The sequence below is a fragment of the Marmota flaviventris genome, chromosome 18 (assembly GCF_047511675.1).
Source record: "Marmota flaviventris isolate mMarFla1 chromosome 18, mMarFla1.hap1, whole genome shotgun sequence".
Lineage (NCBI taxonomy): Eukaryota > Metazoa > Chordata > Mammalia > Rodentia > Sciuridae > Marmota > Marmota flaviventris.
The window spans coordinates 46,253,078-46,266,377 of NC_092515.1; the positions used below are offsets into that span (position 1 = coordinate 46,253,078).

At 38.6% G+C, this 13,300-nt stretch overlaps 1 protein-coding gene across 3 annotated transcripts in view; it reads left to right on the forward strand.

Moving 5' to 3' along the window:
• Positions 1-13,300, forward strand: part of Ctcf (CCCTC-binding factor) — a 46,973-nt gene that overhangs the window by 31,685 nt on the left and 1,988 nt on the right. For all 3 annotated transcript variants that reach the window (XM_027953913.2, XM_027953912.2, XM_027953914.2), the window contains 6 exons: positions 1,843-1,963; positions 2,566-2,715; positions 6,296-6,456; positions 6,978-7,160; positions 8,015-8,150; positions 12,570-12,731. In XM_027953913.2, the coding sequence (XP_027809714.1) occupies positions 1,843-1,963; positions 2,566-2,715; positions 6,296-6,456; positions 6,978-7,160; positions 8,015-8,150; positions 12,570-12,731 (913 nt within the window). The remainder of the gene's footprint in view (positions 1-1,842; positions 1,964-2,565; positions 2,716-6,295; positions 6,457-6,977; positions 7,161-8,014; positions 8,151-12,569; positions 12,732-13,300) is intronic.

The following is a 13,300-nucleotide window of genomic DNA, read 5'->3' on the forward strand; positions in this document are numbered from 1 at the left end:
AAACTTCTTGGGCTGGGGCTGGGGCTCAGCAGTAGAGTGCTTGTCTCCCATGTGTGAGGCCCTGGGTTCGACCCTCAGAACCACATAAATAAAACGTATTGTGTTCACCTACAACTAAAATATATATATATATATATATATATATATATATATATATATATATATATATTTTTTTTTTTTTTTTAATTTTCCTTATTTAAAAAAAAGCAGAAACTTCTTTAATGTGAGTCAGGCATATATTATCAAAAACCTATAGTAAACCCACCCTAATAACTCTGAAATATTGAAAGTGTTCCCATTAAAATCTGGAACAAAATGATTTATTCATTCCTACTAGAAATTCTAGCTAATTGAAGAAAATAAGAAATGAATTATAAATGGAAAGACAAAGCAGTCATTTTTTTTTTTCAGATATACTTGTTTGCTGATGAAATCCAAAATTATCAGCTCAATGACTTAGAGCAGGAAGAGTGGTAAGAAAGAAGAGTGATCAGACACAGAAAGATACAGAAATCAGTCATTTTTCCCCCAGTGCTAGGGATTCAAAACAGGTCTTTGCACATGCTGAGCAAATGCTCTTACAACTGAACTATATCTCCATCCCCTAGAAATCGGTAGTACATAGATTATTTATAACCTGAAATGCTTGGGACTAGAAATATTTCATATTTCTTGAAAAATTTTTTGAATCTTGGAATGTTTGTGTATATTTAAAGACTATAGGACCCAAGTCTAAACACAAAAGTCCATGTACGTTTGGTATACAGCTTTTATATACATAGACTAAAAATAATTTTATACAGTATTTTTAGTATGTATCTCTTTTGACTGTGACCCATTATTTATGAGGTCAGGTGTGGCATTTTCCACTTGATAACATTATGTCAGTGCTCAAAGTTTTGGATTTGGGGTCTGGAGGTGTAACTTCGTGATAGAGCACTGAGAGAGAGAGAGAGAGAGAGAGAGAGAGAGAACATTCAGTAATGCTACTAGCATAGTTATTTGACCACTTACCAAGTGTGAAAGTTTAGTGTATTACATAATTACAATAGTGTTTTTCTTAAAATCAGAATACTTTAAAATTTTTGAGTGAAAGATTTAGTGAGGGTTGGGGTTGTGGTTCAGTGGTAGCGTGCTTGCCTAGCATGCATGAGGCACTGGGTTCAAATCTCAGCACCACATAAAAATAAAGACAATAAAGTCCATCAACAACAAAAAATATTAAAAAAAAAAAAGATTTACTGAGTGTTCAAAGCACTTAGAGTCAACTTTGAAAATCAGTTTGGGATAGAGTACCCAGTAGGAGACTTAAACAATAGAAAGTGATGAGGAAGAGGAATGAGATGCCCCTATAGCCCAGCTTGGCTAGGAAATGCTTATGATATGGAAGAGGAAATTAAATCACACGCTTGGATTTGAATTTTGGAGAAAATTGATCCATAAGTAGACATGGATTTTTAAAGATTTTTACAGAAAATTTCACATATAGAGAAGAACTTGAGATATAACTTAGTGGTAGGGTACTTGCCTGTCATGCGTAAGGACCTGGAATAGTAGCAGAAAGGAGATATATGTGGAAGAGCATACTACTCCCCCACATACCTGTCTTCTAGCTTACATAAATATTGGTGATCAATCTTGACTTACCTAGGCCCCTTTCCATTTACTCCCTTTCCTTAGAATATGATAGGGCTTTGGAGGCAAATAATGAATGGGAAGAAATATCTTTTCAACTTTTTCTAGCTTCAGAACCCAAAACTAAGCTTTTGTGCCTAACCCACAGTGCTCATGTTAAAATCTATTAATAGAAGTGTAAGTGATTTGGTTACTTTCATATTTTAGGTCAGCAAATTAAAACGTCACATCCGCTCTCATACTGGAGAGCGCCCGTTCCAGTGCAGTTTGTGCAGTTATGCCAGCAGGGACACATACAAGCTGAAAAGGCACATGAGAACCCATTCAGGTAGGACTTCTCCTTTGTTATTAATGAGCTGCGTTTATCCCATGGGATCCTGTGAACTACCACATGGTCCCATGCCTATTTGAATGGAAGGCTGCTAACAAAGGCTCTGGCATATCATCTGAATTATTACTTCAAAAAAGAGAGTAGATGTTGCTTTGTTCAGCTTGAGTTGTTCTACAACATGGAAATAGTATTTTTGAGAGAGAAATAGTATGAAATTTTAAAATCTAGAGTTTTTACTCTAAAAGTCTGGATATATAATCTTAACTTTTATGTTCAGTTTGCCAAAGTACTCTCTTTTTCTAAAAAGGAAAAGTTGTAGGTCCTCTGCCTAGTTGCCCACAAAGGTAAGCATTGCTATAAAGAACTACCTTTTTCTTAATGTGAAGAATTCCATATCAGAGCTGGGTAGAGGCGGCCTTTAGCAGTTTAGGATTTGTCATCTCTGAAGATAGGAACAAGCTGGGTGCTGAGACTGAGTTTTAGCTTTCCATAAAAGACCTGGAAATTCTGTGGCCCAGCATATCAGCCACTTCTGTTACCCTCCAACTAAATCATAGTATTTATTCATTTAATTTGTTCATTCTGTATTTCCTTTTAAGGAGAAAAACCTTATGAATGTTATATTTGTCATGCTCGGTTTACCCAGAGTGGTACCATGAAGATGCACATCTTACAGAAGCACACAGAAAATGTGGCCAAATTTCACTGTCCCCACTGTGACACTGTCATAGCCAGAAAAAGTGATCTGGGTAAGTAAATTTACTAGAGGCAAATTAAAAACATTTTTTTGAATGTTCATAAAAATATGAACATGATTCATAAAAATATGAAGACATAAATAACTTTACCTTCTAACTCTTAAAATGTCTTGTGTATGTGGCCCTGCCATTTATTGAAAAATTGTTTAGCTGCTATTTTTCTTTTCTTTCATCTTCTCTCTTCCTACAGTGAAGCTATGAAATCCTGTCCTGAATATAAATCATAAATAAATTGATGGAAACTAATGAGAGGAAACAATATACCTTAAATTACTAGCTTTCTTTCCCCATATAGGAAAGTGACATACTATAATTCAAAGTAAGGTTGAGCCGCTTCAGATTTTTCAGAACATTTTGTAGTTTCTCTAAATAATTGAATTGCTTTGTTGGTAACTATTCTTTTAGTGGTCTAACTATTAAGCTAGAGATTGCATAGAAGTAGAGTTTAAATCCATGCATGGTTGCACACTCCTATAATCCTAGTAACTGGAAGCTAAGGCTAGAGAATCACAAGTTCAAGGCCAGCCAAAGCAATTTAATGAGACCCTGTCTCAAAATAAAAGGGAATGAGGGATACAGTTCAATTGTAGAGCATACCCTGGGTTTGATCCCTAAGACCCGCCCCCCCCCCCCCCCAAAAAAAAAGACAACTTATTTTTCTTTTTTTTTTTTTAATTTTTTATTGTGGGTTTTTTTTTTTTTTTTTTTTAATTTTTTATTGTGGGTACAACTTATTTTTCAATAATAAATTTTTTTATTTTTTTAAAGAGAGAGAATTTTTTAATATTTTTATTTTTTAGTTTTCAGCAGACATAACATCTTTATTTGTATGTGGTGCTGAGGATCAAACCCGGGCCGCACGCATGCCAAGCAAGCGCACTACCACTTGAACCACATCTCCAGCCCTCAATAACAAATTTTAGTGTGACCCATATTTTAAATTATGGTCACCTAGATTTCTCCCTTTGATTTTTCTTATTTGATTTATTTTATTTATTAATTAAATTTAAAAAAAAAAATTTTTCCAGTTGTAGTTGGCACAATGCCTTTATTTTATTTATTGTTATATGGTACTGAGGATTGAACCAGCGCCTCACACGTGCTAGGTGAATGCTCTACCGCTAAGCCACAACCCCAGTCCCTATTTATTTAATTTTGATATCAGGAATTGAATCCAAGAATGCTTAACCACTGAGCCATATCCCCAGAACTCTCTTTTTTTTTTTGGTATTGGGTTTGAACTTGGGGGCATTCAACCACTGAGCCACATCCCCCAGGCCTATTTTGTATTTTATTTAGAGACATCGTCTCACTGAGTTACTTAGCGCCTCGTGGTTGCTGAGGCTAGCTTTGAACTTGCAATCCTTCTGCCTGCTGGAATTATAGGTGTGCACCACCATGCTCAGCTGTTTTTCTAATTAGGAAAAGAAATGTAGAAATTGGATGTGGTGGCACACACCTGTAATTCCAGAGACTCAAGAGGTCACAAGATCGAGGCCAGCCTCAGCAATATAGCAAGGCCCTAAACAACTTAGCGGGACCCTGTCTCAAAATAAAAAGAGCTGGGGATGTGGCTCAGTGGTATGGCACCCCTAGCTTCAATCCCCAGTACCCCAAAAAGACATATAGAGCTGACTGGCATGGTGGATTGGGTCTATAGTCCCAGCTGCTCAGAAGGCTGAGGCAAGAGATCACTTGAGCCCAGGAGTTTAAGTTCAGCCTGGACAACATAGCAAGATTACATCTCAATAAAAGAAATAAAAATACTGCCCAGTGTTTTCTCTGTCCAAAAGATGCTGCTCCTTGAACATTATTCATATCTCCCAGCCCTGTCAAACCAGGGTCTCACATGATAGTTCAGTGCTCTACCACCAAGCTACATTCCTAACACACTTATAATATTTTTACTTTTAATTACATTGTTCGGTTTTTAGACTTTTTCTTTTATTCTTTTACTTTTTTGCTTATTTGATCTTCACATCTACATGAGGTAAAAATGGCATGTCTTATTCTGATTTTTTAGGTAATGAGCCTGAGAACCAGGGAGGTATCTTTATCTAAAGCTATATGACACAGTTTATGAGTGACAAAGGTGAACTTAAGTTCTCAAGTTCTCTTGGCCCATTGCTCACACTGGGTTGTATATCTAAGTACCCAAGCCTTAGCAGCAACATATCTAGCTGCTGCATAAATGGCCTCTCTTTCTGCAGCACTGGTTTTACTGAAAAAGTTTTAAGGAAAGTTAAAACTTCAGCTGGTACCTTAACACATTTTTATATTAATATGACTATGTTGACCAAAATGCAAACTAACACACATTTTTAAGATGAAACCATGAATTTGAAAGCAGAGGTTTTGTGCTTCACATATGATTCACAGTTCCCAAGGGCTGGGGATATAGTTCAGTTGGTAGAGTATTTGCCTCACATGCACAAAGCCCTGGGTTCTATCTCTAGCACCACACACACATACACACACACACAAAAAAAAGATTCACATTTCACATGTACATTTTATTCCACTATTAAGGACTTTGTTAGGAAGATTTAAAAGGCACTGTCTTCAGGTAGAGAAAAGGGATTTATTGGGTTTTGTCATATAGAAACTATAATCTAAATCAATATTCTCATAGGAAACACTTATGAACCATTATGACACTGTCCAGGTTATTCCATTTTTAAAAATTACTCACTTTGGGGCTGGAGAGATAACTCAGTAGATAGAATGCATGCCTTGCATGCACAAGGCCCTGGGTTCAATCCCTAGCACCAAAAAAAAAAAAAAAAAATTGATGTGCAAGTAAATACCTTGGATGTCTTTTTTTAATTTACATGATACCTATAGAAAAAGTCAAACATAACAAACCCTTATTAGGCACTTAATTGCCTAGGAGCTATCAAATGTAAGTTTCTCCCAAAATCAATGGAAGTTTGTTTTTCCCCCTTCCTCCTAAGTTTATGTTCCTACTCCAGATTTTTTTCCTTTAAGTTAGACTTATACAACCATCTATCTCTTGCTATCCCCATCCCTCCTTTGATATCACTGGCATTTCATATTCAGCATGTATAAAACTGAAAGTATAAAACTGGCCTATACCTCCCCCACCACAACAGATAGATTGGTCTTCATTCTTTTCTACTATTCTTTATCTCAGTAAATGGCCTTACCACCTACCTAGTTTTCTAAGCCAGAATCCTAGAGGTTATCCCTGGCACCTGCTCACTCCATATTTAGTCACTAACTCCTATTAACTCATCTTCCTGAATCTCCTATCACTTCTTCCTCTTCCACATCCAATACCATCCTCCTTGTCCAAGCTGCCATCTTGTACCTATCCTGTTTGGACAATCTTAACAGGTCTTTCCCTCATCTGTCATTAGTCTTGTCCTTTTTGTGTGCGTGTGGTGCTAGGGATTGAACCCAGAGCCTGGTTTTCTAAGCCATGCATGCTAGGCTAGTGTTTTACATCCCCAATCTCTGAAATTTTCCAAGAAATAGAAGAAACATGGTATTAACTTACTGCAATGTTTGTTTGTGTTTTTACAAGTTGGACTTGGTTTTGTGTTTTCAGGTGTCCACTTGAGAAAGCAGCATTCCTATATTGAGCAAGGCAAGAAATGCCGTTACTGTGATGCTGTGTTTCATGAGCGCTATGCTCTCATTCAGCACCAGAAATCACACAAAAACGAGAAACGCTTTAAGTGTGACCAGTGTGATTACGCTTGTAGACAGGTAAGGATCATCATAGTTAGAAAGATTGATGCTTTAATCATGTCAGGCATAATCATAGGGCTTTTGTATATATAGTATAGTGGCTACTGGGTAGTATTTTCCAAATGTGGTTTATGAGGAAAGACATTAAAATGAAAGGTCATGTTTCTTGTCAATTGTATCTGGGTTTCCAGCTGATGTTTTGTTCAGTCACATCTTACCTTTGTCTAGGACAGACTACTGCCTTCTTTCTCAGAATGCTGTGGGAGTTTAATCCAAGAGTTAAGAGGAAAGAATCTGTTCCTTGGGTCTAATGATTGTTAGCACACTGGAGAAGCAGCCTAGCAGGATGATTAGCTTTCTCTCTGTTAGGACTTTTGGAAGCAATTTTGCACCCCAGTAAAGACTGCTATCATCTTGGCAAACAGTATTGAGTTAGCCCCTTGATTAGGAAAGGCCTGTCAGCCACATTCATACAGGCAACAGCTGAAGTGACAGCTCCATGCTAGGCTCTGAGGCTTTTCCCTGTGCTACCATTTCAGGAGAGGCACATGATCATGCACAAGCGCACCCACACAGGGGAGAAGCCTTATGCCTGCAGCCACTGCGACAAGACCTTTCGTCAGAAACAGCTCCTTGACATGCACTTCAAGCGTTATCATGACCCCAACTTTGTCCCTGCGGCCTTCGTCTGTTCTAAGTGTGGAAAAACATTTACACGTCGGGTAAGGGTCAAAACATCATTTCCCCTTCCTGGTTCTTAATTGTGCATTCTTTTAATTTTAATTTTTTATATGCAGTGCTGAGGATTGAACCCAGGGCCTCACACATGCCAGGCAAGCACTCTACCACTGAGCCACAACCCAGCCCTTTAGTTGTGTATTCTTGATCTTCCATTCCAAAGCAATGTAATGTTTTCCATTGAGGTTTTAAATGTAGAGATTCATCATTATCTGGAAAGAGCCACTCATCCCCATCTTAAGGTTTTCTGTCCTTTTGTGAACCCTTCCACTGATGGGGATTTAGTGTGTTTGAATAGTCTGGTGGTGTAAAGGAATTTCTTAGTTTGATTGAAACCTGCCCCATCCCACCTAGCCTATGCTGGTGGGTCTTCCCTTGGGGTTATGTTCGCCAAGTCTGCACAAGACCAAGAACTATTCTGGTCATTCTCTGTCCCTGTCCGCAGGCTGCTGAGGATCCAGCCTTTTCTTTTGAAGGGAGTTTTGACCTCTCTTTCCCTTCTTTTCTCCTTTTCTGCTCCCCTCAAATGGGGGAAGTGTGCTTGGGACATGCTTAGAAGATAGAGAAATTTCAGGAGTAATATGAATTTCCCAAATTTTAATTTTATTAGAGCTGGGCATGGTAGCGCATGCCTTTAATCCCAGTGACTTTGGAGGCTGAGGCAGGAGGATCCCAGATTCAAAGCCATCCTCAGCAACTTAGTGAGACCCTGTCTCAAAATAAAAAAGAGGGGTGTGACTCAGTGGGTAAGTGCCCCTGGTACTAAATAAAATAAAGAGAGCTTCCAGTCTGTTCTTAGCTTTTTAGTAGTGTGAAAGAAAGTTTGTTCCTTTGTCAGAACACCATGGCAAGACATGCTGATAATTGTGCTGGTCCAGATGGTGTAGAAGGAGAAAATGGAGGAGAAACAAAGAAGAGTAAACGTGGAAGAAAAAGAAAGATGCGCTCTAAAAAAGAAGATTCCTCTGATAGTGGTGAGTTCATTTCTTGATTTGGTTACATATGGCAGAGTTGGAGCCAGTTTCTAATAGATGTATTTGTGCATATGGTGGAATAAAGAGCTGAGCAAATCACAGTTACTTCCTTTCCTTTGAACTTATTTTCTGTAATTGAACCCAGGGCCCCATGCATGTTGGGTAAGAGATCTACCATTGAGCTATTTCACCAGCCCCCCCACCCCTTTTTTTGGTAGGGTATTGCTAAGTTGCCAAGGCTGGCTTTGAATTTATGTTCCTCTTGCCTCAGAATAACAGGGATTATAAGTGTGCATCACTGTACCTTACTCTGAAATTTTAAGATTTTGATGGAAAAGGTTATAGAGGGTTTTATTTTAGGGAATGAACTTCCTAAAGGCCATCATCAGACTGGAAAGAGGATAAATGGTGCCAATTTTTTAAATTGTCAATGGATCTTTACTTTATTTGTTTACATGTGGTGCTGAGAATCAAATCCAGTGCCTCACACATGCTAGGCAAGTGCTCTACCACTGAGCTACAACCCCAGCCCCGTGCCAAATATTTCTAGGAATTCCTCATTTTGGTATTGCTTGATAGAAATAGTGGGAAAGAATGAATGAAAAAAAATGAACCTTATTGGAAAACTTCAGATACTTAATTGTGTTTTTTTTTTTTTTTTTTTTTTTGGTTGGATGGTTGGTTTGTAATTGTCAATTTATATGTGGTGCTGAGAACTAAACCCAGTGCCCCACACATGCTAGGCAAGAGCTTCACCGAACCCCAATCTCAGCTCGGGGTGTTTTTGTTTGTTGTTTTTTAGTTGTTGGTGGACTTTTTTTTTTTTTAACTCATATATGGTGCTGAGAATCTAACCCAGTGTCTCACATATGATAGGCAAGTACTTTACCACTGAGTTACAACCCCAGCCCACTTTATTGGTTTTATTGTAAACTTGTTTTCAAAATTTGTTAATTTTGTTTATTTTAATAAGGTCTTCTGCTTCTCAACATTGATATGAGTCTATAAGCATATTAATCTATTAGGCATAAAAATAATTTCTTGCTGTGCGTGTGTGTGTATGTGTGTTTTCCTGGGGATTGAGCGCAGAGCCTCGTACATGCTAGCCAGGTGCTTTACCACTGAGCTATACCCTCAACCCTTTTTAATAGAAAATCTATTTTAAGGGCTGGGGTATGGCAGGTTCAGTGGTAGAGTTCTTGCCTAGAATGAGTGAGGCCCTGGGTTCCAATATCAGCACTGCCAGAAAATAAAAAGGTAAATCTATCTTATGCAGTATCTTCTTCAGTTTCTGGGTTTTGAGTGCATGCCTCCTTTGAAACATCAGTTTGCTCAGTTTTTGTTTTTATTTTTATTTATGGGGGGTACCAGGGATTGAACTCAGGGGCACTCAACCACTAAATCACATCCCCAGCCCTACTTTGTATTCTATTTAGAGACAGAGTCTCACTGAGTTGCTCTGTGCCTCTGGCTTTGAACTCTTCCATCCTCCTGTTTCAGCCTCCTGAGCTGCTAGGATTACAGGCATGTGCTACCACTCCCGGCTGATGCTCAGTTTTTATAAAAGCACATCACTCTAGGGCTGGAGATGTGATTCAGTGGTAGAGCACCGGACTACCCTGCTTCAGGCCCTACCTTCAATCCATAGCACCACAAAAAAAAAAAAGAGAAAAGAAAGCACATGATTTTTAATTGCAAGTCTTTGTGGCATCTCTTTGTTTGACTAAGAAAGTATTTCATGAAATTGCTGGGAGGCATCAAGGAAATGTCAGAAAACCCTAACTATTCCAGGTGACTGTGATAGCATTGAGCTTTGGGATTCCTGTGGTTGCTCTTAGTTGCAGACCTGTCTGCTGCTGTAGACGCTTTCCCTCATCCTTCTTTCTTCTGGTACTGCCTCATTCATATCCCTAGTTCATCTCCAGCAAGATCAGTTTCACTCCCTAATTGCACACTGTCAGAAGCATGTTTAGGCTGAAGAGATTATACATGGTTTCTTTTAGGGTCTACACTTTTTTCTCTCTTCTGTGCTGCTGTTCAGTAGAGCACAGAGTTTGGTTTGAGGCCTTTATCTAGTGTCTCTTTAGGACCCCTTGAACATGAAAGTCAGTCTGGACTGCATCCCATTACTGACAAAGGCCACACAATGTTGTTTATTCTATTCTAGAAATCCACTTATTGGTCATCTACAGTGATTAACCAGAGTTTCCTGCTATTTTCAAGGCTTTTTGCTAAAATCTCTCCAAGCCAATAAGCCTTTGACCCTATTAAACTTTTTTTGTGTGCTTTTCCTCCCAATTCTGACTGAATTTGTTTAGTTTTCTAGGCATTGGGTCAACTTGGGCAATTGAGGGCTTGAATAAGTTCAACAAGAAAGCAGCTTGTTTTTGACACACTGACACCTATCAGTGTGTTCCCCACATCTTCACTTAGCATTTCATTTACTTGAGAAACAAGGCATTCCATTCTAAAGGATCAAATCAGGCATTTACCTACTGGTCTCTAAGTTTAAACATATTATTCCAGAGAAAGCAAGTGTACATTAATAACTCATACTTTTTTGGAGGAAAACAGGCAGTATGCATTTGGTGCCACAGTAATGGGCAAGGGGCAACAAGCACTTTTTGGCTGCCTGCAGGTATGGGCAGCAGAGCAGAGGTTTGCATTCTACCTACTATGCCTTAGAAATCACTAAGCTTCTCACCTTTTCTATAAAATGAGGGTAGTACCTCTTAATAAGTGAAGTAAGGAAGCCTAAATAGATACAAGGGACTTTGTAAATTTGATATGCAGTATAAATAAAAACTTTGTTTAAAAGGGTTGGTGTTGTGGCTCAGTAGTAGAATGCTTGCCTAGCATATGTGAGGCACTGGGTTCAATCCTTAGCACTATATTAAAAGTAAATTAATTAAATAAAGATATTGTGACCATCTAAAACTTAAAAAAAAAAAAAGCTTTGTTTATTGTAATGTATTAGTTACTGAGCCATACATGTTGTGTCGATCATTTTTTTCTATTTGTACCAGGAATTGAACTCTGGGGCACTCCCATTGAGCCACATTCCCAGATCTATTTTGTATTTTAGAGACAGGGTCTTACAGAGTTGCTTAGTGCTTTGCTTTTGCTGAGGCTGGCTTTGAACTCATGATCCTCCTGTCTCAGCCTCCCTAGCCGCTGGGATTACAAACATGCCCAGCATGTTGATCCTTTTAATCCTCAAATCACTATTTAGTGGATTGGGACAGCTGTAGAGATGACCTAAGGATACAGAGGGTCAGTTGTCACACATCCAGTAAGAGATCTGAGACTCAAAGCCATATTATCTGTCAGTGTTTTTTCTGTAGCAATTCCCTCCTTTTTTGTATCACCTATTTTACCAAGGATAGATAGTTTAGTCATTGAGGAAAGGCTAAGAGGGTTTTAAGAAGGACCCAACCCATTGAGTCTTCTACAAGTAAGAATTAAGTTCAAAACTTGACTTTAAAAAATAAAAATCAGTAATAATTCCAAATGAGTTCTTGCCATTGCTAGTAATTAGGACGTCTCAATGCATCAAGAATTTTTCTTTTCTGTGTGTGTTTGTGTGTATGTATACACACAAAAATCTGCCCAAAGATAAACAGAACCTCATTTCTAAGGGTCCATCTCAGACTTAATGATCTGCTTTATCCTTATATAGCGAAGGGAACGTTTGTTTTATTATCTTAAATGTTATTTTGTGGTTTCACTATACAACTGATGTATGGAGTTTAAGAATTTAAAACTTGGGCTGAGGTTGTAGCTCAGTGGTAGAACACTTGCCTAGGATGTGAGAGACACTGGGTTTGATCCTCATACATACATAAATGTAAAAAAATTTTGAGGGGCTTGGGCTGGGGCTTAGTGGTAACACACTTGCTTGGCATGTGTGAGGCACTGAGTTTGATTCTCAGCAATTTTTTTAAATTTTTTAATTTTGAAACTCAGTATTCTAAGGTCAGTAGCTAAAGGGAAAAAGTAAAACACCCAATACATATAAAATGTGAATAATTGTATTAAAGTTGATTTGCTTATTTCTGCACAGTACCAATTTACCATATCAATGCTGTTAGCAAAAATTCCAGAAAAAGCTTTTTTTTCCTTTGTTGGGGGAGTAGGTACTGGTAATTGAATTCAGAGGTGTTTACCACTGAGCTACATCCTCAGCCCTTTTTTTTTTTAATTTTGAGGCAGGTTCACACTGAGTTACTAGGACTGCCCTCAAACTTGTAATCCTCCTGGCTCAGGTTCCCAAATTGCTGAGATTATGGGCGTGTACCACTGTGCCTGGCTGACTTATCTTAAAGGAAAAATAAAAAGATTTAATATGTAATTATTTGTTTTGTTTTCTTCTACTACTCTTCTTGCCCCACCACCTGTGCTTCTTGATTTTATGAAAAGAAAATGCTGAGCCAGATCTCGATGACAATGAGGATGAGGAGGAACCTGCGGTAGAAATTGAACCCGAGCCAGAACCTCAACCTGTGACCCCAGCCCCACCACCTGCCAAAAAGCGGAGAGGACGACCCCCTGGCAGAACTAACCAGCCCAAACAAAACCAGCGTAAGTTGCTCGCCTCAACTCAGTCGGCTGGCATCTTCTCCCAGCATGTGGGGGAGCCAGACGGGTCTGTATTCTTGGGGAGATGGGAACTCAGCCATAAAAACAAGTTAAGGTCACATTGGGAACAAATGCTCAGGAAATGATTTTTTAGAAGTTTTTACTGAGGAAATCTCTAGAGGCCTGCTATATTTCAAGGAGAAAAAGTCCAGAGTAGAAGAGTACTTATGTTCTACAAGATGAGTACTGTTAACGTGGGTGGGATTTGCAAAATAACCAAAGTCACAGTCAGCTGGCAGACTTGGTATAGAAATGAACGCAAAAGAGCCAAATTTTAAAGGGTGGAAGGATAAAGCAATTTGTATGCTAAGATTGCCACTCTGAAGAATTTCAGGCCTGTGGATTCAAGAGCTGGCCTCTTGATCTGTGAGAAGATTCAGAGATCTTGTGTTTTGTAACTGGTGGGAGGGCTCTGAGTGTTGGGGAGCAGCAGAATAAAAAATGTCACCTAATTCATATACTCCATGGAATATTCTCAGTTATGTGCTTTGTGGGTTTTTTTTCTTTTTAAT